Raw genomic sequence first — 25,500 nt, forward strand, 5'->3', positions numbered from 1 at the left:
CCTGCAGGCGGGAGTATCATTTGGGGGATCCAGCATTGGAGTTCTCCTTCAGGCCTGGACTTACTGAGTTAGATGCTATTATTTGAAAATCTAACATAGGAAATAAATCCATTCGGTAATTTGAGCGCATGCTGCTGCTGCTGCTAAGTCGCTTCAGTCGTGTCCGACTCTGCGACCCCATAGATGGCAGCGTACCAGGCTTCGCCGTCCCTGGGATTCTCCAGGCAAGAACACAGGAGTGGGTTGCCATTTCCTTCTCCAATGTGTGAAAGTGGAAAGTGAAAAGTGAAAGTGAAGTCGCTCAGTCGTGTCCGACTCTTCGCGACCACATGGACTGTCGCCTACCAGGCTCCTCTGTCCATGGGATTTTCCATGCAAGTGTACTGGAGTGGGTTGCCATTGCCTTCTCCATTTGAGCGCATAAAAATAAATAAAAATAATAAAAAGTTTACACATTTAAATAAAAATATAGGAAATCTTTCTAACTACAAGATAACCTAACTTGGGCAGAGGACTTCAGCAACCCTCCATTTGACGCCCCAATTAAATGACGTGATTAGACATAGTGCGTTATCAACCTCTGCTTGAACCCGTCATGGACTGTGGGCTAGAGCTGGAGTCGTCAAAGGTGCATGTCAGAAAATTTGTCTCCTCTGCAAAATGTTTTTTTTTTAATGCTCACATTTATTTCCACTATTGGAAGTCAAACCCAAGCTTCCCTTGTGAAAAATCAAAATCCAGGGCAATGCAAGGATGTACTTTCCTTTTTACAGACCAGATTCATAATCTTTTCTTGCCCAACTGTTTCTGAAGCTCTTTTAAATACCAAAAGCGCTACTCGCTCTGTGTGTCCCGCCTTCTCCGGAACCCGCCAAATCCCATTAAGCCCCACCCCCAGCAACAGCGCACTATCCCCATAGGCTTGTTGAGCAGTCCAGATTCCCACGCTCTGCAGGCTTCCGTAATCAGCGGATTTCGTAAAGACCCGCCCTTTCCTTCTCTCCAGCGTTTTTTTTCCGTTCAGGACCTCCTCACCCCATCTGGTTGTTTGGTTGGCCAGCGCCCCCGTCGTACGTCATTTACCCGCGCCACCCGGAAGCCACGGTTCTTACTGACAGTTCTTTTTGCCGGCGGCTCTCAGGTGACGGCCGCACTTGGGTGTCCCTGTGTGATGGGGTCCCAGAGCTGGGAGGGGCGGAAGGCTGAACCCTCGGCATAAGCCGGACGACCTAACTCCCAATACTGAAAAGGTGCAGTTGTACTGTGCTTGAGACCAAACTGAGACCAGTGGTCTTCAACGTGGTCTTCTCCCTCCCCATTCCTCAGGAGTCCATCATGGCGACGCCCCCTAAACGGCGGGCGGTGGAGGCCACGGCGGAGAAAGTGCTGCGCTACGAGGCTTTCATCTCTGACGTGCTGCAGCGGGACTTGCAGTAAGTGACAGGACGGGGGGCGGAGCGCTTGGAGCGGTCCACGTGGTGAGCGGGGCGTTCGCAGTCAGAGCCTAGCCTTCTGATTGGTGGGTGAGGCGTTCAGAGCCCGGCCACGTGCGCCATTAGAGGTGGAAGGAGGGGCGATATCCGGGGTGCAAAGTGGGGTGAGGAGGGAGACGTGGTGGTTTAATGAGGCCTGTGTCCGCGCGTGCACGGCTTCCGATGACCCTAAAGGGTTAAGAATTAGAGTTCTGAAGCTGGAGTTTTCAAGTTCGAATCCTGGCTTGACCATTTTGCTTTCCGTATGAACACGTTGTACTTCGCCTCCACTTTCTGTGCCTCAGTTTCCTCTTCTGTGAAATGGGGAAGTTAATGCAACCTTCCTCATGGCGATGGGTTTGGGTTTTCAATGTATTCAGTCCTTGTAAAGGGTTTAACTTGGATACTAGAGGCTCAATGAATATAAAAAATTATTATTACTATCATTATTAATCTAAGCAGGAAGGAGAGTGTTCAGGTCTAGGATTATGGGCATCCTAAAAGAGACGGAGGACTTTTTTCTAGGATGAGAATGGAATATTCTGATTGGAGGGAGGCATTGGGAGTAGAGTGTAATAATAATACTCATAAATAAGAGCTAACGCATATAGAGAACTTTGTTTGGCAGGCACTATTCTAAATGCCTTATAGTAAATACTCACTTAATCCTCCTAATGACTCTATGAAGTAATACTCCTCATTCCTATTTTAAAGATGGGGAAATTGAGTTCCAAAGAGGTTACTCACTTGCCAAAGTCACACAGCTAGTAAAATGGAAAGCCTGGATTCAAACCGAAGCAATCTGACCCAGAGTCCAAACCTTGAGTTCTGCACTAAAATTCCTGTTTAGACCCTGGTGACAGGAGAGTCTCAGGGGGTCATAATGTGAGATATTCCAAGAGGGACAGGGTTTCCTCTTGGTCACCATTTTACTCTTGTCCTGTCATGTACCATCAGAAAGGTCCTGGACCATCGCGACAAGGTATATGAGCAGCTGGCCAAATACCTTCAACTGAGAAATGTCATTGAGCGACTCCAGGTAAAGATGCCAGGGTTAGGTACTGTCTTTTTGTGGGCAAAGGAGGGGGAAGAGAAGAGATACCTAAAACCAAAACCTGTCACCTGACCTAAAAGTTGACCACTAATCCCTACCTCTTTTTCCCTGGCCCCACAGGAAGCTAATCACTCGGAGTTATATATGCAGGTGGATTTGGGCTGTAACTTCTTCGTTGACACAGTGGTGTGAGTGTCTACCTGCCCCTCTGAGCCCACAGGGTTCAGCTTCCCTTTTCCTTCATTCAACAAATATTTTTGTTAGTATTTGCTATGAACCAGACACTGCTCGGTGCTGAAGATGTGACAGTAAATAAAATAAGACAAATTCTCTGCCCACCCTGACCTTCAGTTTGGGGAAGGTGGGGGGTGGGGAGTAAAAAAAAACATTAAACTGTGTGGTATGCTAAACAGTGATAAGGACTTCTCCACTTCCTGTCACCACTGTTTCCTTAGCCCAGACACTTCACGGATCTATGTGGCCCTTGGATATGGTTTTTTCCTGGAGTTGACACTGGCAGAAGCTCTCAAGTTCATTGATCGTAAGAGCAGTCTCCTCACAGAGTAAGTCCATTGCATGAGGTTACTGTCTAAAATACCACCATTTGTAACACCCTTCTTCACCCGTTCACTCTGGCTACCTGGGATGGTACCTGCGAACCACTTTCCCCTCTCTCTAGGGGAGAGGACAGTGGGGATGCAAAGCTTAGCTCCAGGTGTAGCACATAATAAGTATTCAATAAATGGTCTCTATATTGTTCACTCACACAAAAATTTATTGGGCATTTGCTGTATGCCAGGCTCTGTGCTTGGTATTGGGGAGGCAGCATGAACAAGACAGAAGGACTCCTTGAAAGCTTACATTCTACACATCAGCAGTTTTGACCAGATCCTGGAGGTCTCAGCCTATAAATCAGTAACAGTAAAACAAGTTACCTCTGACTTCACCTCCTGCTAATTTTCCTGCTCATTCACTGTGCTCTCATCACACTAACCTTCACAGGCTTCTTTAAATGCCCGCAGAGTGGTCCCACCTCAGCACAATTGCAGTAACTGTTCTATGTCTGCCTACAGCACTTTCCCCCCAGATACCTGCATGGCTTCCTTTCTTCTTATTCACTTGAAGTCTTGCTTAAATGTCACTTCCTATAACATAACTTGAAAATTGCAACCCTTGGCACTCCTGATTCCCCTCCCTTGTTCTACTTTTTCTTTTTTTCCCTGGCACTTATGACCTCCTAATGTTTACTGTGTGATTTACTTTTTTATAATGTTCATTGCCTGCTCCCATTAGGATATAAGCTTTGCAAAGGGATAGATTTTCTCTACATCTCAAGTCACTAGAATAGCACATAGCATACAGGAGGCACCCTGTGTTTGTTGAATGAATTTCAAAGCATATGCTGGAACTAGATTTAAGTGGGGATTGAAGTCTTAGTAGATCTCTGTTGGTGGTGATGGAGGTAATGTGGGGATAAAGAATGAACTCTGACTGAGTGTAAGGTTCTATGCAGGGAAGGGGAATTGTGATTGTGGAGAGACTTCTGAAATGTGGCTAGGGAAGGCCTTCCAGAGGAAGCAACATTTGAGTTACTTGGTTGAGTGAACAAACCATAGGGCTCTCTAGGGAAGAGCATTCCTGGCAAGAGGACCAGTGTGCATGCCATGTTAGAGAAACTGCTGAGAATGGTGAGCATTCAGTCACTCAGATGGAGTGAGTGAGGGGATGCTGAGCAAATACACTTAGATTAACAACATCTTACAAGTGTGAATACTACTGATCTAAAATTCTGCCTTCTAGGTTATATTTCCCTTTATGTCTCATTCATTTCGTCCAGAGTTGCCTACCTTAGGTTTCAGTAATTCTTCTCTTTTCAGACCTTTTCGAGGTTTCAGTGTTCATAACTCAAATGAGCCTCAGACCTGTGGAGATTTCTAAATCTTAATGATCAGATCAGTTGGTCAATAGTTTGGTTGAAGGGCCTGTTTTAATAGGCCAGTATAATTCTGAACCAGTAGCCATTTAGACCAAGTCTGTTTTTTGTTTTTTTTTTAATGACAAAGCCTTCCTGTTATGTCACCGGATTCCTGAGCCTTTCAAATAGATTTTAACTTTTTGAGACTTGATGTCTTTCCCCAGAATAAGGTATTTGTCATTGCCTGCCCCCTGTTTGGTCTTTCTGATTTATTGATCTGGTCTATTAGTGTAATGAGAAATGTGAATTCCTTACTGTGCTAAGTCGCTTCAATTGTGTCCGACTCTGCAACCCCATAGACTGTAGCCCGCCAGGCTCCTCTATCCATGGAATTCTCCAGGCAAGAATACCAGAGTGGGTTGCCATGCCCTCCTCCAGGTGATCTTCCCAACCCAGGGATTGAACCCACATCTCCTACATCTCCTACATTGGCAGGCAGGTTCTTTACCACTAGCACTACCTGGGAAGCCCATGAATCTCTTATTACTTTATTATAATTAGTCAGACTCCCTAGTAATTGAATCTTTCTAGGAGATGAAGATTTGAGTCTGTGTAGCTCATTCTCTTCTTTAAAATGTGTGGTTATTTGAGAAACACTCTAAATAACTTTCCTTCAGGTTATTTTATGTAACCAAAATGGCCTATCAGTACTTCCTGTTTTTAGTCTATTTCTCTGTTTGGGGAGTCTCTGTATATATTCTTTCTGATAACACAGAAAGGAGTACACATCCACACCCATAAGTAGACATGATTACATAAAAAACAGGATAACCATTTGACTATTAACACAGCCTTACATATTAAATCAGTAGCAATAAATTAAACATATCCCTTTTGTTACAACTAGCATTTGGTGCACTTTATACTTTTCTCCTTTTTTTTAAGTGCTGAAACCTTTCATAGACTAAGCAAGGATTGGAGGCTAGAAACATTGCCTGGGATGGAGCAGTTGCAATTATAAATAGAATGCTTGATTGGAAGTGCGGTGTGAGAAAAAGGAGTCCAGGTTTTCAGCTGAGCAAAGGATGGAATTGCCCTTTTATGAGATGAAGAAGATAAGGGGAGAGCAGATCTGGAGGGGAAAAGCAGGAGTTCAGTCTGGGACCTGTTAAGTGTGAGGTGGCCATTAAACATTGAAGTAAGTTTTCTGAAGATGTAGTTAAAACTCCCAAGGCTGGAATTCGGGAGAGAGGGCTAGACTGAAAATACAACTTTGAAGAAAAAAAAAGAAAATACAACTTTGAGAGATAGTGATATATAAATGGGTTCATCTATTTTTTTCCCAATTTAATATCCTTTGTTGTTGCCTTCTACTTTTCTTAACAGTATTTCATTTCCCTGAAACTGACTCTTACATTGACAGATAGCTCAACACAGTAAAATCCATATTCCTCTCTTAATATCAAGATTCCATGATCTGTCCCCTACCTATACTTCTTGGATCCTAACTTGTGCCACTTTCCTTCCACCATTCACTTAGTTTCTAACACTCTGGCCTCCTGACTACTCCTTAAAAAGCTCTTTCCTGCCTTTTGGACTTTTTGTGGAAAAGACTATCCTACTGTTTTGCTCATTCTTCAAAGGCTTTCCTTGATCCTTTGGGTGAATTAGGATTCTTTGGATGAGACTGGTCCCAGTTAGCATAGAGAGAAAAAAGTGACTGGTTCATGTAAATGGCAACCTGCTCCAGGATTCTTGCCTGGAGAATTCCATGGACAGAGGAGCCTGGTGAGCCCCAGTCCATGGGGTTGCAAAGAGTCCAACATGACTGAGCAACTAACACTTCCACTTTTTTTCTTTCATGTAACTCCCAGAGCCAGCATGGTTTCGCGACAGCTCTGGCTTCCCAGTCACTTAGGCCTTGGTGTCTTCCTTGAGTTCTCTCTCTCACACCCAACACCCTCCTTTGGTAAATCCTGTTGACTTTACCTTCAAAATGTATCCCAAATCTAGTCATTTCTCATCACCTCAACTGCTGCCACTGTGGTCTGAGTCTGCCTCTCTCACCTGGACTGCCTCCTCACTGGACTTCCTCCTCTTCCACACTAGCTGTCCTTATCCCCAGTCAGTTCTCCACACAGCAGCCAGATGGATCCTCTTAAACCCTAGTCATTTCACATCCCTTCTCTTATCACAATCTTCCTCTGGCTCCCATATCACTTAGAATAAAAGCCAGAGTCCTTACCATGGCCTGGTAGGTCTTCCATGATTTTTCTCCCCTGCTTACCTCTGTGACCTCACCTTCTACAGCCTCCCTTCACTGATCCACTTCAGTCCTGCTGGCCTCTCTGCTGTACCTCAGACATTCCAGGTGCACTCCCACCTCAGAGCCTCTGCATTTGCTGCCCCTTGTGTCTGGAACACTCATCCTCCATCTAGCCACACAATTCACTTCTTCATTTTAAGTCTTTACTCAAACACGCTTCTCAGTGAAGCCATCCCTCAGTTCAGTTCAGTCGCTCAGTTGTGTCTGACTCTTGGCGACTCCATGAATCGCAGCATGCCAGGCCTCCCTGTCCATCACCAACTCCCGGAGTTTACTCAAACTTATGTCCACTGAGTCGGTGATGCCATCCAGCCATCTCATTCTCTGTCATCCCTAAGCACTCTAATTAGAATTAAAGCCCCCACTCCTGCACTTGTTATTCTCTTAACATTTAATTTTTTCATCGTATTTATAACCATCTGACATACTCCATATTTTATTTCCATCATTTGTCCCCCATAATGAGAATTTGAGTTCCACAAGGCCAGGATTTTTGTTTGCTGTGTTTGCTGCTATCTCCCAGTACCTAAAATGACCTGGTGTAGAGTAGGCACTCAATAAATGTCTCTGAATCAGTGCAGTCCAGATGGCAGCCAGGCATCTCTGCATAGGAGCAGCTCAGGTAGTAGGATGTCCTACCACCTACCTTGTGGAAGTCATACAGAATGTAGGTAGTTCTTGAAGTGATGAAGAAGCATCATCCTCCTGACTATAAGTGGGGCCCACCTCACCTTTCTTGTTTCTTTTCTCCAGGCTCAGCGACAACCTCACCAAGGACTCCATGAATATCAAAGCCCATATCCACCTGTTGCTAGAGGTGAGAGCAGCTCACTCCATTCCCAGACTCTATCTCCAAATTTTTAGGGTGGTGACCTGAGGAGAGAGAGCCAGAGATGGGAAGGACCATATTTTCCTCCAAACTGGAGTCAAGCTGGAGCCAGGCTGGGATGGGGCCTGGACCCAGTCTCTGTTCAGTCTCTTATGTTCTCTTTTTCAGGGTCTTAGAGAGCTACAAGGTCTGCAGAATTTCCCAGAGACTCAGCACTGACTTCTTCCTACCTCCCCTGACATTAAAGAGCCTGAATGTCTTCGAGTCACACGGCCCTTCTTTACCCCCTTAACCCCTACTGGTTGCTAAAGTACCCTGTTTCTAAAGCACAAAATACTAGGAAGCCCAGAGATCCGGTCTATGTGGGACCATTAATGCACCACTGAAGTCCTGCCATTTGACTTCTGTGCCCTCTCTACCGTTGCCTTGGCAACCTGGGCCCCCACCTGACCCATTTCTTTTCATGTACACTACTCTGAATTACCAGAGAATGGGCCGATTCATGGTGGAGGTTTGTTCCTCAAAGCAATTCAGCCTTTCACTACTGGCCGGAAGGTTTACCTTTCTGCCACACCCCAATCGTTCCTCAGGTACCTTAAATTACACTCACGCCCATCTAGGCTCAACCTTGGCCTTGCCCCAGCCGCTAAGTAGTTCCAGCTTCCAGCAATGGGTGTAGGGCTGATCCAGCCCTCCCTGGTCTGGTCCCTATTCTAGGTTGAGTCTAGCTTCCGCCAATCCATGCAAAGCCAGGTTCTGCCTGTTTGTAACTGGTTGCAGCTCGACCCCGCCCCCGTAGGTATTTAGTTTCCGCCACTCAGCACACACTTTTGCATTTCTGGCAGCTGCTCCGTTCTAAATTCGTATTTTCCAGCCAATCACTACACAGTAACCCTGCCCGCCTACGCAGTACCCAGACCTCCTCCCTGCGGGCTGGTATGCCTGTGTACTTCTATACAAGTCTTGCTTCCGCTGAGCTTCGTGGAGTTCGGCACCACCCTGTTGGGGTTTTTGGCAGCCGTCTAGGAGTCGCTCGGTAGCCAATCAGCAGAAAGCAGGACCTAATCGCCCGTATCCTCGGAGGCTGGCTGTCTTCCATCAATCCTATATAGGCCAATCCTTGCGAGGCAGGCGCCCCCAAAACCTTGTCAATCGCCCCCGGCCTATCTCTTCGGAAGCCAGGCGGCCATCCGCGTTCCATCAGTTCCCCTCGGGCCAATCACAGCATAGGTCTGTGGAGCAGTGCCCGCCTTCCCAGTCCTGGAAGCCGCGCGGTCGATCCACGGTGCTTTGGCCAATCAGCGAGCGGCAGAACGCTCGGCTCCTCCTTCACGGGCCCACGTGAGCGGTGAAGAAACGCAGGGGCGGCTTCTAGGTGCCGCCGCCGTCGCTGCCGCCGCCGCCTCCTCCGCCTCGGGGCCCGGGCCTGGGGGGCGGTGGGGCAGCGCATGGAGCCCCCGCCCCCCGGAGCTGCCAACACCGCCGCTGCTCTACGCACAGGTGAGTCCGGGGCCTGGAGGTTGGAGGGCCCGGTCCATGACCCCAAGTATCCTTCCCGCCCCCGCGGAGGGGGGGGAGATGTGGCTTGGCCCAAGCCCTGCTGGTGTTCGGCTCCCCGCCGCCGCCACTACGGCTGGTGGACTTGCCTGTGGCATTGTCCCCTCCCATCGCCCCTTGTAGTGGATCTGACCGTGGCCTAACCCCCCTTTCTGTTTTATAATGGATCAGTCTTCGTGCTTGTGTTTCTCCCCACCCCACGTTACAGTAGACTCGTCTGTGGTCTTGCCCCCCACCCCACGCTTATAGGGAACCAGTTTCTGGCAGTGTCCAACTCCTTGACCGTAGGTGCATCTGAGTGTTTGTATTTCTCCTGTCCTCAACTTTCAGGGGCCCCTTCTGTGGCCTTGTTTTTCCACCCTTACTGTTCCTGTAGTTAGTCAATCCGTAGCGTTGTGCCCCCCCCCAAACAGTGAATTAATTTGTGAACTTGTATTCCTGTGCGTTAGTTCATGTCTTTATCACACACACACCACTTTACAGTGGATCCGTCTACATGCTTGTTTTTCACGTGCCCCAGCTTATTAGCCCATTGCCCTATTCTCCCTTTTTTAGTAGACTGTCACTCCAGTCCTTGGGCTTCTCCCTTCCTTAAGAGTGGATCCGATGTAGTGCGTTTTATCTCCCCATTTTCAGTAGCCCAGTCCATGGCCTTGTCCCCCTCTCCTTTTAATCAGTCTGCGGGATGGCTCTCCACTATTGTGCAAGAGTCAATGTGCTTTCTGATCTCCTTGCTCCTAGTAAATAAGGTGAGCCTTTACACACATACGCACCTTAACTGTGGATCTGTTCATTGGCTTTCCTGCCATCCTTGTGCTCGCGTTCACACCCTTCCCTTCTGGTATAACATCCTATGAGTCCAATGCCTTGTAATCCCTCCAGAAGGGTCAACCTGTGTGCTTTTATGTTCCCCCTCCTTTCATGGTGGTGGATCAGTCCATGGCCTTCCCTGCCACCCTCCCTCCTTCTTAATCGTGGATCAACCTGTGTGCTTGTTGAACTTAGGTCTTTTTTTACCCTAGAACACACTTTCTCATACACACTTTTAACCACTGAGACATCCTACCTCACTCCAGTAAATGAATACGTTAGTGATAGTAATATTGCCAATAGAAGCTAACATTTAATGAGCACCTACTTGTACCAGGCAAAATGCTTTATGTTAATGAGCTCATTTAATCCAACCTTTAAGATAGGTGCTGAGGGAAGTTCAGCATAGGGATACCTTACTCAAAGGTGATCCAGTAGGTATCAGATTAGATTGCTCCTCAGAACACAGGATAATTTTTGATGCTTTCCTCTGACTTCATCTCACCCCACTTGAAGCCCCATTCCTTAAAAACCAAATTAGATCCCATCTCCACGCTTTGGTTTTTGCTGTTCCCTCAGCTGTCTCCATTCCACACCTTGTCTCAGGACATATCAACACCCGATCCCAGCAGCTATGTGACCTTAGTGATTTAATCACTTTCTTTCTTCTCATGTTTCCTCATTGGTAAAGTGGGGAATCAGAACTAGAATCTCCTCCAGGGTAAATAAAGAATGTGGTGTGCAGTTTCTCTATCATGTCCTGTTCTCTGGCGACCCCATGGACTGTAGCCTGCCAGGCTCTGCTGTCCATGGAATTTTCCAGGCAAGAATACTGGAATGGGTTGCCTTGTGAAATAATAAAACAAGTAACTTCTCTAACCTTACCTCCTACCCACCCCTAACTCTGTTCCAGCCACAATGACCTCACTCATCCTCAGAAACACCAGGAGCAATCCAGCCTTGGGGTCTTTGACTTGGCTATTTTTTCTGCCTGAAACAGTCTACCCCCATCTCTGCGTGGTTCCTTTCAGGACTCTGTTCAAATGTCACCTGTCCCTGACCATCTGAACCTGCACACCTAGCAGGACTCAGACCCCTTTTCTGCTTTATTTGTGTTTTTGCCCTTTATCACTGTCAGGCACTCTGTTTATCAGTTTGTCATATTTATTGTCTTTCCCCGTTAAAATGGGAGTCCCATGAGGAACTGTTTCTGTCTGCTTATTCACTGCTAGGTCTCAAACACCTAAAATTCTGACCTAGTACTTGATAAGAATTTATTGCACAAATGAATGGGGAAAATAACAATTTCAGACAAATTAGAGTTGGGAACAGATGGAGATGAAGAGTGCATAAGATAATTAGTTAAGAGGCTAGTTAGTCAGGACTGTTTATTCAACAAACACTGAGCACTAGGCATTCTTCCAGGTGCTGGGGATATGAAAGGGAACAAAACAGGCGGAAATCCCTGCCTTTGTGGAGCAGACATTTGCTAAGAGTGTAGACTATATAAATGAGTCAGCCTAATTAGTATGTTAGACAAGTGCTAAGGAGGAAAAGTGAAGGAAAGGTAGGAATAGAGTATCAGGGTGGTTGAAGTCTTAGGCACAGGGCAGGCCTCATTTAGAAGGAGACGCTTGAATTAGGCTTGAAGGAGTTCAGGAAGGGACCCGTGATGTGTAAGGAAAGAGTGTGCCAGGCAGAAGGAACAGCCAGTGCAAAAGCCCTGAGGAGGGATTGTGCCTGGAGTGTTCAAGGGCCATGAAGGAGGCCAGTGTGGCTGGAGCAAAAGTCCTTTACATATCAGTTCACTTCAGTCACTCAATCGTGTCTGACTCTTAGTGACCCCATGAACTGCAGCACTCCAGGCCTCCCTGTACATCACCAACTCCCAGAGTTTACCCAAACTCATGTCCATTGAGTCAGTGATGCCATCCAACCATCTCATCCTCTGTCATCCCCTTCTCCTCCTGCCCTCAATCTTTCCCAGCATCAGGGTCTTTTCAAACGAGTCAGTTCTTCGCATCAGGTGGCCAAAATATTGGAGTTTCAGCTTCAGCATCATTCCTTCCAATGAATATTCAGGACTGATTTCCTTTAGGATGGACTGGTTGGATCTCCTTGCAGTTCAAGGGACTCTCAAGTGTTTTCTCCAACACCACACTTCAAAAGCATCAATTCTTCTGCGCTCAGCTTTCTTTATAGTCCAATTCTCATATCCATACATGACTACTGGAAAAACCATAGCCTTGACTAGATGGACCTTTGTTGACAAATGGCTCTGCTTTTTAATATGCTGTCTAGTTTGGTCATAACTTTCCTTCCAAGGAGTAAGCGTCTTTTAATTTCATGGCTGCAATCAGCATCTGCAGTGATTTTGGAACCCCCAAAAATAAAGTCAGCTGCTATTTCCACTGTTTCCCCATCTATTTGCCATGAAGTGATGGGACCAGATGCCATGATCTTAGTTTTCTGAATGTTGAGCTTTAAGCCAATTTTTTCACTCTCCTCCTTCACTTTCATCAAGAAGCTCTTTAGTTCTTCTTCACTTTCTGCCATAAGGGTGGTGTCATCTGCATATCTGAGGTTATTGATATTTCTCCTGGCAATCTTGATTCCAGCTGTGCTTCCTCTAGCCCAGCGTTTCTCATGATGTACTCTGCATTTAAGTTAAATAAACAGGGTGACAATATACAGCCTTGACGTACTCCTTTCCCGATTTGGAACCAGTCTGTTCCATGTCCAGTTCCAACTGTTGATTCCTGACCTGCATACAGGTTTCTCAAGAGCCGGTTCAGGTAGAGTTTCAGCTTCAACATCAGTCCTTCCAATGAACACCCAGGACTGATCTCCTTTAGGATGGAGAGGGTGGATCGCTTTCAGAATTTTCCATAGTTTATTGTGATCCACACGGTCGAAGGTTTTGGCATAGTCAGTAAAGGAGAAATAGATGTTTTTCTGGAACTCTCTTGCTTTTTCGATGATCCAGCGGATGTTGGCATATACTGACATTTAATCCTCCCAGAAACCTTTCAGAGTAGGTGTATCTTGAAGATGCTTAACTTTGAGAGTGGCATATCCCCCATTTTATAGGTACGGGAACAGACCCAGAGAGGTTGAGTAACTTGCTCATGGTCACAGAGCTAGAACAGGACAGAGGAGTATGAGGCTGGCAAGCCAGAGAGAAGAACAGATCTGCTGGGGTAGAGAGGTTATTCGGCACACAGAGGAAGAATTAATTCTGCCTGGGAGATGCCAGAACTTGATGATGTGTGTAATAAAGGGTTCATCGTGTGTTCAGAAGAGGGAAGGACACTCCTGGCAGGGAGAACAGCACGTGCATATCCTTAGAGATGGGAGCTGGATGAACTCAGGGTGCCCACAATGTAACATGCCAAGCTTCAGTCCACCTCAGAGCCTTTGTACATTCTGTTCCCTGTGCTTGAAAGACCCTTCTCACAGATGTCAGCATGGCTTGCTACCTCCCCTCCTTCAGATTTCTACTCATATGTCACTTCCTCAGGGAAGCCCTCCCTGAACACCCTGTGTAAAATAGCATCCCTGTCCCCCTCTAGGGTCTTACCCTTCAGTTTCGCTCTGTGGAGAGCTAGTGGAATGAAGTGTGTAGGATCACTGCCTAGAGCCAAACTGCCAGAGTTTGATCCCTGTCTCTGTGTGACCTTAGGCAAGTTATATTACTTCTCTGTGCCTCCATTCGGAGAAGGCAATGGCAAGCCACTCCAGTGCTGTTGCCTAGAGAGTCCCATGGATGGAGGAGCCTGGTGGGCTGCAGTCCGTGGGGTCGCTAGGGGTTGGACACGACTGAGCAACTTCACTTTCACACATTGGAGAAGGAAATGGCAACCCACTCCAGTGTTCTTGCCTGGAGAATCCCAGGGAAGGGGGAGCCTGGTGGGCTTCCGCCTATGGGGTCACACAGAGTCGGACACGACTGAAGTGACTTAGGAGCAGCAGCAGTGCCTCCATTTCCTCATCTGGAACATGGGAGGGTCATAAGAGTGCCCACCCATGGTGTTGGTTTGAGGACTGAATGAGTTAAACGACTAAAATAGTAAGGGCTATGTGGCTGGTTCCTGTTTTTTTAATTGGTAATAATATTCCTGGCATTCATGTAGGTGTCTCTCAGGCCTCTGAGACTGACCATCTCCAAATCTGACCCCATGTTCTCCCTTCAAAACCTGCTCTCCCACAGGCCTCCTATCTCAGGTGATCAGGCCACAAACCTGGTCACCTCTCACCCCACCCCACCCCCAGTCCTATCTGTCAACAAATTCCATTTGTTCTGTCTTCAGGTTTTATCCAGAACTCAGCCGCTTCTCACCAGTTCCACTGCTAACACCACCATCTCTTACGTGGACTATTGCAGTAGCCTCTTCAGCCCCTGCAGCTGGTTCTCCTCACAACAGCCTGAGGGATTCTGTTAAAATCCAAGTCACAGCCTGTCACTCCTGTGTTCACAGCCATCTCATGGCTCTTATCTCATTCAGTCAAGTCAAAGCCCTTCCTGGCCTAAAAGAGCCTCACACAGTCTGGCCTCCATTGCCCCTCTGTTCTCAGCTCCTACTGTTGATACTTTCCCCTCACTGTTTTCTCTCTGACCGTGCCAGATTCCTTTCCCTTCCTCTGACCTGCCAGGCTCTCCAGCCTCAGGGTCTTTCACTCTAGCTATTTCCTCTTCCTGGATGACTGCTTTCCAGGTTGTCACAAAACTGACACCTTCACCTCTCTTAGGTCTTTGCTCAAATATCACCTCCACAGTGACTACCTTTTCAGAAAATTCTCCCCTGCGTCTTTGTTTTTTTCCAGAGCTCTTATCACCACCTGAAGAATTCTTGTTTATCTTGCTTCTTGTCTGTTTTTCCCACTAAAACGTGAGTTATGCCAGAGCAGGGATTTTTGTTGTATCCATTGCTGTCTCCGCAGCACCTGGCCCACAGCAGGCCCTCCAAAAATGCTTGCTAAATGAATGAAATGAAGAGAAGTAAATGCATCTGAGAGAGACATATGATTAGAACTCTTGTTAGGGGTTATGTGGGAGATGTGATAATAAAATACAAAACCCGTGTGCTGCTGAGGCTTGAAGCCAACTGTCAGGTTTCACCTTAAGTGATAGATTCTGTGGCTGCTAAAAGGGGAACTGGTAAAATTTCCTGTTGTCACCACCAGGAGTCACAGTGGACTCTGTGCCTCTGAAACAAACAGGCCTTCCAAATAAACCCAGCAAGGTCTCCGATGATGGGACTGTAATCTGGATACTTTGTGGCCTTGTGACTTACATAATTGCCTAAAATTGTGTCTGCCAAATGAACTTCGAAACAGCTCAGACATAAGAGGATCAGACTGTATTTCATTACAGATTAAAGACTCAAGCTATAAATTATAGAGAGAAGTTCTTTCTTAGCCCAGCAGTCCCAGCTGGGTGATTGATGAAAACTCTTTCCTTAAGGAATAGGAAGCTCATGTTTATTTCCAACTCACACTCAGCAAAAGGAGCAGTTACGGGTTGGGGGCTAGAAGGCCAGGGAAGGTCCTGTTCTGTGCATGACATGCTGAGGGAGTAGTCAGTATGAGGGGCAGTTTAGTCTAATGGTTGAAAAGCTCAGACAACTGGAACTTGGCTGCCTGGGTCCAAAACTTGGCTATGCCACTTAGAGCTGTGTAGTATGTAAATGCCATTTAGACATTTTGTGCCTCAGCTTCCTCCTTTATAAATTACAGATAATAAGAGTACCTATTTCCCAACGTTCTGATGAGAGAGAAATGAGTCAATAGCTGTAAAAATAGCAATCCAGGTCTACATGCCCTTATCTAAAACCCTTGGGGCCAGATGTGTTTCACAGTTTTGAATTTTTCAGATTTTAGAAAAGTAACAAGGTACACATACAAGATATTACATAGTACTCTTAGTGGGCTCTGTAATCAGCTACATTCAGATTTCTGTAGCAAGAAGTATGAACAGTCACACCATGTGAAGATCCATAAAGACCACAAAAGGCCTTACTTTGTTTCAGATCAGGTTTTAGAGTAGCAGATAAGGAGTAAGGAACAAATCAGAAATGGATATTTTGTATAGCGGATAAGGAATTAGGAACAAATTAGAAATGAATATTTTGTAAGAGCTTATCATACCCCAGGCATAGTATATTTAATCTGTACAATCACTCTGTGAGCTAGGTGGTATTACCATCTATTTTAGAGATGGAAAAAATGAGGCACAAAGAGGTTAAAGAACACTCTCAGGGTCACACTGCTAATAAATAGCAGAATGAGGATTCCAGCCCTGGCAGTCTGGCTCTGGAGCCTGGGTGATCGTCCAATAGGCCATATTGCCTCTAATTGGTACAATGCCTGGCACATATTTAGCACTCGGTAGATGTTCATTATTGCTGTTGTCAAGAAGGAGAACCAGAAGGAAAGGAACAGGTCAGAGGAGCATGGGGTAGACAGACAGAAAAGAGCAGACATTTCAGTGTCAGGAATTTTCATAAAGTCAAGGCTCCTTGGGGCTGAGACTTGAACGATGGAGAAGACTTGAAAGCTGAGGAAGGGAACCCAGCATGGAGTAAACAGCCTTTATGAGAAGCTGACAGAATGAACCTCCTGGGAAACTTGGTATTTGATGTGGTAGAAGGTGCAAATAAAAATGTTCAGGTGAGGGGCATTGTTCTGATTTTCTATTCATGCTATAACAAATTATCACAAACTTTTAACTGCTTTCAGTTCGGTTCAGTCACTCAGTTGTGTCAGACTCTTTGCAACCCCATAGACTGCAGCACACCAGGCCTCCCTGTCCATCACCAACTCCCAGAGTTTACTCACACTCATGTCCATTGAGTCGGTGATACCATCCAACCATCTCATCCTCTGTCATCCCCTTCTCCTCCCACCTTCAATCTTTCCCAGCATCAGGGTCTTTTCAAATGAGTCAGTTCTTGCCATCAGGTTGCCAACGGATTGGAGTTTCAGCTTCAGCATCAGTCCTTCCAATGAATATTCAGGACTGGTTTCCTTTAGGATGGACTGGTTGCATCTTCTTGCTGTCCAAGGGACTCTCAAGAGTCTTCTCCAACACCACACTTCAAAAACATCAATTCTTCTGCGCTCAGCTTTCTTTATAGTCCAACTCTCACGTCCACACATGACTACTGGAAAAACCATAGCTTTGACTAGATGGACCTTTGTTGACAAAGTAATGTCTCTGCTTTTTTATATGATGTCTAGGTTGGTCATAACTTTCCTTCCAAGGAGCAAGCATCTTTTAATTTCATGGATGCAGTCACCATCTGCAGTGATTTTGGAAACCCAAAAAATAAAGTCTGTCACTGTTTCCCCATCTATTTGCTATGAAGTGATGGGACCAGATGCCATGATCTTAGTTTTCTGAGTGTTGAGTTTTAAGACAGCTTTTTCACTCTCCTCTTTCACTTTCATCAACAGTCTCTTTAGTTCTTCTTCACTTTCTGCCATAAGGGTGGTGTCACCTGCATATCTGATGTTATTGATATTTCTCCCAGCAATCTTATTTCAGCTAGTATTTAACTGCTTAAAACAACACAAATTATTCTCTTAAGAGTTCTGGAGGTCAGAAGGTCAGCACAGGTCTCACCAGGCTAAAATCCAGGTGTTAGCAGGGCTACTTTCCTTTCTGGAAGCTTCTTGTGATCAGATTGAGCTCACCCAAACATCTCTCTAGCTTAAGGTCCATAACCTTAAATCCATCTGCAAAGTTCCTTTTGCCATGTAACATATTCACAATTTCCAGAAATTAGAACGTGGACATCTTTGGGTGGGGGGCATTATTCTGCCTAGTACAGTCTGCCCTTTGGCCCCCAGAGGTTCACATTTGTCCCACAGGCAGAATGCATTCACACTATCCTATCATTTCCAAAATTCTCATCCCACCCCTCCATCATCCTAAGCCAGGATGAGGGTATTCAGGGAATGATGGTGGCGGCTGGGGACAGAGGTGGAGGCAAGGTGGAAAGAAAGGAATCTTTCTCTTGCTGACCTCTTCCCCTTTATGTATTCACAGCCTCTTAGCTCTGAGCTGTCTGCCCTCCAGGTACCCCTGGGATGGCGTGAGTACTTCCCCAGCAATGGACCCTTCTGTGACACTGTGGCAGTTTCTGCTGCAGCTGCTGAGAGAGCAAGGCAATGGCCACATCATCTCCTGGACCTCACGGGATGGCGGTGAGTTCAAGCTGGTGGACGCTGAGGAGGTGGCCCGGCTGTGGGGGCTGCGCAAGAATAAGACCAACATGAATTATGACAAGCTCAGCCGGGCCTTGCGGTACTATTATGACAAGGTAAGGAGTCTGATACCAGGGCTGGGAACCCACTCCTCCCACCCCCACACCAGCAAACATTTATACCAGTTATTTCATTTTCTTGTCTTAATTTGATCTAGCTCTAATTTTGAAAACATTATTATGTATTAAAATTTACCATTTTTAACCCCATCCTCTGGTACTCTCAGACCTATGTTGGGCCCCCCAAGCATTTATTCCAGTTATTTTATTTTCTTGTATTTTAACTTTGGCTAAAACCTTCAAAGCAACATTAATACTGACCCCTACTCACTCCATTCTTTTTTTTTAATTTATTTTAATTGGAGGCTAATTACTTTACATTATTGTATTGGTTTTGCCATACATTGACATGAATCTGCCCCGGGTGTACATATGTTCCCCATCTTGAACCCCCCTCCCACCTCCCTCCCCATCCCATCCCTCTGGTTCATCCCAGTACACCAGCCCCAAGCATCTTGTATCATGCATCGAACTTGGACTGGCAATTCATTTCACATATGATAATATACATGTTTCAATGCCGTTCTCCCAAATCATCCCACCCTTTCTGAGATCCCCAGAGTCCTGCTGTCCCAACCACATCTCATCCATTTCATTTTCTTGCCTTATTCCTTATTCCTCCGACCAAAACTTTTGAAAACACTATTAATAATGAGTCTTCCTCATCCTGGAACAGTCCTGGGCTACCCCAGGTATTTCATGGTCTGCTCTTATCCCAGAATAAGAATTCTGCTGCTGCTAAGTCACTTCAGTCGTGTCCGACTCTGTGTGACCCCATAGACGGAAGCCCACCAGGCTGCCACTTCCCTGGGATTCTCCAGGCAAGAACACTGGAGCGGGCTGCCATTTTCTTCTCCAATGTGTGAAAGTGAAAAGTGAAAGTGAAGTTGCTCAGTCGTGTCCGACCCTTAGCGACCCCATGGACTGCAGCCTACCAGGCTCCTCCATCCATGGGATTTTCTAGGCAAGAGTACTGGAGTGGCTTGCCATTGCCTTCTCCGATAAGAATTCTAGAATAGCCTTAGAATCAAAGCCTCCATGATGCCCGCTCCACACCCCATCCTCTTGTATTCCCAGAGCAACACTAGTTGCACTCCAATATTTATATCAATTATTTTATCATCTTATTCCTGTAGCTAAAATTGTAAATTTTCCTTATCATTTCCTCTCAGACTGCCAAACCAGTGCTAGATATCCCCTCAAATTTATACCAGTTATTTCATTTTCTTACTTCTTTACCTGAAACTTCCAAAACAGTGTTTTTCTTCTTCCAGTTTTATTGCAGTATGATTGACACACATTACTGTATAAGTTTAAGGTGTACAGCATAAAGATTTGACTTGTATACATCAAGAAATAATTATCACAATAAGTTTAGTGAACATCCACCAGCTCATACAGATACAAAATAAAAAGGAAAAAAATTATTTACACTCTTAACCTTCATATGTAACATACAGCAGTGTGAATCATATTTATCATGTTGGGCATTACATCCCTAGTACTTCCTTTTCTTTAACTGGAAGTTTGTGCCTTTTGACTGCCCCCATCCAATTCCCTTTCCTCTCACCCCACACTGAAACTTCTCAAACAATATTAATGAGTCTCCCTTTTCGTTCCTTTTCTGAGAAACAGAAACCCACCCTGTGACATTCATGGCCAACATGAAGATGTCCTCAGGGTGCCCTAATGCCCCCCCCAGATGCCTCTTGTCCCCCAGAACAGCCCTGGACCTGTGCTGCTGCCCACCCTTACTCACTTACAGCATTTATTTCATTTTTATATTTTAATCCTTTAGCACAAACCTCCAGAACCCTATTCATAATGAGTATGCTTCACTCTATGCGCTGAAACCACCAGAACATCCCTGAGACTCTCCAGGGCTATCCCAAAATACTCCAAATGTGCTCTGTGACCCACCCAAGCCAGCCTTAAGATTCCCACAGTATTTATACCAGTATTTTAAATTCTTGTTAGTTGCTATCAGTTACTTCATTTTCCAGTTGTCTCAGCTTAAACCTCCCCAGTGGTATTAAGAATAAGGTTCCTCATCCTGTCCACCCTGATGTCTTTGCCCTGTTTCATGGCTGTGTCAAGAGCTTTAAATCATCCTCTAATAATTCATATTTATTAACAATTCATCTCCATATTCTTCCACATTCATTTAGTCTCTTCCAACATTTATATCAGTGACTTCATTTCCCTGTCTTACTGCATTAGCTAGACTCCCAAACTGTGTCCTGGCAGCTACCCCCAGGGCCTGGCCCTGTTAGCCCACAGACACCCCTGGTTCCAAGAGCCAAGAGGAAAGCCTGTTCCTAGATCTACTTCCCTAGTTGGGCCCCAGTGTGGAGAGGAGCCAGTGGGCGTGGCCATGTGTATCTAAGGTGGGGTGGGGGAATTGAACAGAAGATGAAGAGAGTATGACAAAGGGAGACTTGGAGGGGGATGGAGGGGACTGAGATGTGGAAGGGAGAAGGGCAGTAGACTAAAGGAAGGATGATGCAGTGGGGAGACAGAGAAAGGGAAGAAGCAAGGGGAGAAGACAGGGAAATCGGGTTGGGGAAGAGTAGTAGAAAGTAGGGGAGAAGGGAGGAGGCCCTAGATTAAGAGATGAGTGAGATGTGAAAGAAGCTGGGAAGAGGACCCTATGGGGACACAGACACTGAGCAGGGACAGTGTATATGTAAAAGGACAGGAGAGGCATGAAGGAACAAAAAACACCAGGAGACACTCCTCACCATCCACTCTCTCTCTCTGGCCCTTTCTTCTAAGACGCTCTATCCTGTCTCTTCCCCCTTACCAGAATATCATCCGCAAAGTGAGCGGCCAGAAGTTTGTCTACAAGTTTGTGTCCTACCCTGAGGTCGCAGGGTGCTCCACTGAGGACTGCCCGCCTCAGCCTGAGGTGTCTGTCACCTCCACTCTGGCAAATGCAGGCGCCACAGCTGTACACGCCATCCCCGGGGACACTGCCTTGGGGAAGCCAGGCACACTCAAGGGTGCAGTAATGGCAGGCCCAGGCGGCTTGGCACGCAGCAGCCGAAACGATTACATGCGCTCAGGCCTCTATTCCACCTTCACCATCCAGTCACTGCAGCCACAACCGCCCTCTCACCCTCGGCCTTCCACAGTGCTCCCCAACACCGGCCCTGCAGGAGTAGCAGTGCCTCCCTCGGGGAGCAGGAGCACCAGTCCAAACCCCTTGGAGGCCTGCCTGGAGGCTGAGGAGGCTGGCCTGCCTCTGCAGGTAAGGACTGGAATATGGAATTTCAGCAAGAGGAGGGGTGTACAATTCCCAAATGAAGAGAGGGACTGGGAGGAGGAGGGACATAATATCCTGTTGAAGACAATATAATGGAAGGAGGGACACAGAAGTCCCCTTGGAGAAAGAGATGGGGAGGAAAACTATTCAAACCCTGGGAAGGAAGAAGGAAATTGAGTGCACTGCAATTGGCAGTACATCCAATATGTAGCAGGTGCTCTTGAATGTATTTGCTTAATGCACTGGCTCTCATACTTTTAACACTCATCAGGAATCACTTGGAGGGCTTTTTAAGCCAGAAGTGCTGGTTGACACCCCCAGAGTTTTTTTTTTTTATGTAAGTCTGGGGATGGGCCCAAGAGTCTACATTTTTAACAAATTTCCAGATGAGGTGTATGTTGCTGGTCCATAAAGCAAATTTTTGAGAACCACTGCTTTTATAAATGGGGGCAGTATCTCCTGGAGTCCCACCCCTGAAGGCATCCCAGATAGGAGGACCAGAAGAAGCCCCATTTTCTTCACAAAGTACCACATCTTGTTAAAGGACCTGCCCGTACTCTCAGGTCCCACTTTCCATGGGAAATAACTGGCTTCACTACCCCAGCAATCCTTAGGCATCCCCTCTGCACTCGTTCCTCTCCCAGGTTATCCTGACCCCACCCGAGGCCCCAAACCTTAAATCCGAAGAGCCAAATATGGAGCCTCGGTTGGGCCGGCCACTGCCCCCAGAAGTCAAAGTGGAAGAGCCCAAAGAAGAGTTAGAAGCTGCAGCCAGTGGGGAGGCGGGGTTTGTGCTGGAAGCCGTCAAGGCCGAGCCCTTTGAGCCCAAAGTCGACCCAGAAGTCCCTCCAGCAGAGGGCGTGCCAGCCCGGCTGTCCGCCGTCGTAATGGAAACTACGGCGCAGGTGGGCGGCCTCACGGCTTCCACAACACCCAGCACGGAGATCGCCCAGCCTCAGAAGGGCCGGAAGCCACGGGACCTGGAGCTTCCACTCAGTCCGAGCCTGCTGGGTGGACCAGGACCCGAACGGACTCCGGGATCGGGAACTGGTTCAGGTCTACAGGCGCCAGGTCCAGCGCTGACGCCTTCCCTGCTACCTACGCACACATTGGTGAGAACTTTTGAAGGGGCGGGGCTGGCACCTGGAACAAATGAGATTGGGGCGGGGTGGGGGAGGGAGGAGTTAGACTTACAGTGGAGGGACAGGCCTGATTGCTACTGGAGAGGAGTCTGCAATGCCAAGGATCAGGTGCCCAAAGAAGGGAAGTTCTGGGGAGTTTTATGGGCAGGGACCGAGAGGCTTTCTGCAGGAACTGTTTCTGGGTTGAGGCATGGCTTGAGGAACCTGATTGGGGCTTTTGGGTGTGGGATTTTCTCAGCGGGTTTTCTGTGAGGTATGCAGGTCAGGCATAAGAGTTGGAAGTGGATCCTGAGCTACTGGGATGATGAGATTTGAAAACAGCATATGGGTGGGTTCTTGGAGGTGGTCTTGCCTAGTGAGGCTGGGGTGGGCCCTCTGGAGTTCGAAGGCGTTGTCTGTGTGAAGTCAGAGCTGTCACAGACATGGCCTCAGTAGTTACGGTCTAGGCCTGTGCACTTTTGAAGAGGGATCTTGGAAGTATGAGTGAGAAATCAGGTGGGGCCAGAACCAAGTTCCTTTGGTTTTCCCACAGCTGCCCTCTTGCTCACTTGTGCTGTGACCACCCCTTCCCCACAGACCCCGGTGCTGCTGACGCCCAGCTCGCTGCCCCCCAGCATTCACTTCTGGAGCACCCTGAGTCCCATTGCACCCCGTAGCCCGGCCAAGCTCTCCTTCCAGGTAGGATCAGCTCCTCCATCTCAGAAAGGGTGAGTGACCCTAGCGCGGTCCCTGTCCATGACGTCTCCCTATTTCTGTCCTCAGTTTCCGTCCAGTGGCAGCGCCCAGGTGCACATCCCTTCCATCAGCGTGGATGGCCTCTCAACCCCCGTGGTGCTCTCCCCAGGGCCCCAGAAGCCATGACTATCACCACCACCACCACAACCACCACCACCCCTTTCTGGGGTTACTCCTTCCATGTCCTGAACTTCTCTCCAGCCAACTGTCTCAAGGAGAAACATAGTTCAGCTGACAGACTCGTGCTCCAGTTGTGGTTGGGTAGGGATTCTTAGGAAGAAGGATCTCTCAATAACCCTTCCACAAAAAAACATACAACTTCTCTCTTCTTGATCAGTCCCCCAGTGGCCGCTCTTATACGTCTCCTACTGCAGTGGTGGGGATGGTTTATTTATTTATTTTTTGAAGGCCACTGGGAGGAGCCTGGCCCAACTCTTTTGGAGGGGGTGACAAGGGCATCTCCCCCGTGTTCCACATTTTTTCCCCAAGATGAGACAATCTGGGTCTGGCTTGAGACAGGCCTTTCTTTATTTATTTCTCAGCCTGCCCTTGGGGAGCTTAGGGAACCCTGTCTTCACTTTGGGGTATGGGTAGAAGAGCTAGCTTGTTGTAGTTTATTATTCCTGGCCCTCCCCAAGGGTCCAAGAAGAATTTGTGCCATTTAATGGTTTGGGTGTCTTGGCCAAGGAAGACTCACACCCTTGGAGATGGGAATTTCCACCTCCCCAGCCTTTCTCTCAGCCAGGTTGTCCTTTCTCAACCACCTTTTCGGCCAGGGAGGAATGCTCCTTTTGTTCTTCTCCCCCTGAGAAGCCATTCCTGTGTCGGCCAAACTCCTGGGGTCCTGCCTGTTACCTCCCAATGGAGGGATTTTTGGGGAGTGGTCCCCGTCTGGGGGGCCCCCTCCAGCCAGTACTCCAGGTCTCCCTGTCCCCCACCCCCTGCCATTTTGATAGTATAATCTATTTTTAAACAGGGCTTTTCAATAAGGGAGAGGGAGGTATCTCTTCCTATATCTGAGATGGGGTGGGTGGGAAGGAAGGGATTTGGGGGAGTCTCCCTACCACCCCCAAGTGTTTATTTTTGATACCAAATGTGTATTTTCAGCTCCCTCCCAGCCCCCCAATTTTCCTGCGGGCGGGTACAAAGGACCCTTTATGTGTCCCTGGAGTTGGGAGGGAGGAATGAGGGACAGAAAGCCTGCTCGATCTGAATTCCAGGCTGGAGAGGGGTGGGTTCAGAGGACTCCTGAGTTCACCTCCCATCAGCACCGTCCCAGCTCGGGCCTAGGGACCTGGGTCTTGGTGATTTGGGGGACGGTGCTACACCTGTCTCCACTGTTTGTTTTACTTCCCCACAAATGGATTTTTTTTCTAAGAGTCCCAGAGAATGGGGAATTGTTCCTGTAAATATATATTTTTAAAGGTGATGCTGGAGGCTGGTAGCATTTTTTCCCTGAAGCTACTGGGAATAACTGTGTGCAAAGGCATGGCTCTGTGTGAAAGGCCATAAGGGTGTGAGATTGATCATGGGAGAGAGAGCATGATGGTGTGTGTCAGAAAGAGTAAAGACTGCAGATTGGTAACCAAGTGTGTGAAAAAGAAAATTCTGGCAAGCTGTGATTGCACATGTACATTTGTTAAGCTATGTATTGAGAGAGTAGAAGTTGTAACCACAAACTTGACATTGTGTCTATGTGAGAAATTGTAGCTGGGTGGCAAAAAAACAAAATAAGACTGTATGAGTGATTAAGATACTATGCCAGAAACGTGCTTTGTGTGAAGCAATGTTTATGAGAAGGAAGTGGGGACTGCACATCAGTCACTGTTGGACAGGCTGACGGTGAGCAGGAGAGAGTAACCAGAACAACATGTGAGAGCCTGTATGGGCATGAAAGTGCAGTGGAGCTCGTCAGGGACAGTGCATAGGTGAGAAACTTCATTGTAAGTAAGCAGATGACTCAGTGTTTAGGAGATGGGTTGTGTGTGAAACCATTCACGCAAGGCTGTTGGATCAACTAAAGTAAGGAGAGTGTATGTGTGAGAGGTTGATTGTATAAGAGAAAATG

At 47.1% G+C, this 25,500-nt stretch overlaps 2 protein-coding genes across 4 annotated transcripts; both read left to right on the forward strand.

The window, feature by feature from the left end:
• Nucleotides 1-1,109: 1,109 nt before the first annotated feature.
• UXT (ubiquitously expressed prefoldin like chaperone) lies at nucleotides 1,110-7,860 on the forward strand. The gene is made up of 7 exons (XM_055438164.2): nucleotides 1,110-1,141; nucleotides 1,327-1,433; nucleotides 2,430-2,511; nucleotides 2,647-2,714; nucleotides 2,982-3,089; nucleotides 7,521-7,584; nucleotides 7,765-7,860. The coding sequence occupies exons 2-7, from the start codon at nucleotides 1,336-1,338 to the stop codon at nucleotides 7,813-7,815; spliced, it is 471 nt and encodes a 156-aa protein (XP_055294139.1). The 5' UTR covers nucleotides 1,110-1,141; nucleotides 1,327-1,335; the 3' UTR covers nucleotides 7,816-7,860.
• Nucleotides 7,861-8,541: 681 nt separating this feature from the next.
• On the forward strand, nucleotides 8,542-24,861 carry ELK1 (ETS transcription factor ELK1). 3 transcript variants are annotated; one of them, XM_055438162.2, is made up of 6 exons: nucleotides 8,542-9,096; nucleotides 18,014-18,287; nucleotides 21,097-21,540; nucleotides 22,200-22,667; nucleotides 23,274-23,375; nucleotides 23,460-24,861. In XM_055438162.2, the coding sequence occupies exons 2-6, from the start codon at nucleotides 18,078-18,080 to the stop codon at nucleotides 23,556-23,558; spliced, it is 1,323 nt and encodes a 440-aa protein (XP_055294137.2). In that variant the 5' UTR covers nucleotides 8,542-9,096; nucleotides 18,014-18,077; the 3' UTR covers nucleotides 23,559-24,861. The 3 variants fall into 3 exon arrangements, with proteins under 3 accessions (XP_055294137.2, XP_055294136.2, XP_055294138.2); XM_055438161.2 differs by having other exon boundaries at nucleotides 8,543-9,096; nucleotides 18,044-18,287; XM_055438163.2 differs by having other exon boundaries at nucleotides 8,544-9,096; nucleotides 18,117-18,287.
• The last annotated feature ends 639 nt before the right edge of the window (nucleotides 24,862-25,500 follow it).

Source organism: Moschus berezovskii, chromosome X, assembly GCF_049115385.1.
Source record: "Moschus berezovskii isolate FMDL1 chromosome X, NW_MosBer_1.0, whole genome shotgun sequence".
NCBI lineage: Eukaryota > Metazoa > Chordata > Mammalia > Artiodactyla > Moschidae > Moschus > Moschus berezovskii.

Bases quoted from the DNA above. Each gene is read 5' to 3' on its own strand.
- UXT (XM_055438164.2), top strand. From the start codon at position 1,336: ATGGCGACGCCCCCTAAACGGCGGGCGGTGGAGGCCACGGCGGAGAAA. The intron at 1,434-2,429 runs GTAAGTGACAGG...ATGTACCATCAG, and splicing joins GTGCTGCAGCGGGACTTGCA to AAAGGTCCTGGACCATCGCG. The intron at 2,715-2,981 runs GTGAGTGTCTAC...CTGTTTCCTTAG, and splicing joins TTCTTCGTTGACACAGTGGT to CCCAGACACTTCACGGATCT.
- ELK1 (XM_055438162.2), top strand. From the start codon at position 18,078: ATGGACCCTTCTGTGACACTGTGGCAGTTTCTGCTGCAGCTGCTGAGA. The intron at 18,288-21,096 runs GTAAGGAGTCTG...CCCCCTTACCAG, and splicing joins TGCGGTACTATTATGACAAG to AATATCATCCGCAAAGTGAG. The intron at 22,668-23,273 runs GTGAGAACTTTT...CCTTCCCCACAG, and splicing joins TGCTACCTACGCACACATTG to ACCCCGGTGCTGCTGACGCC.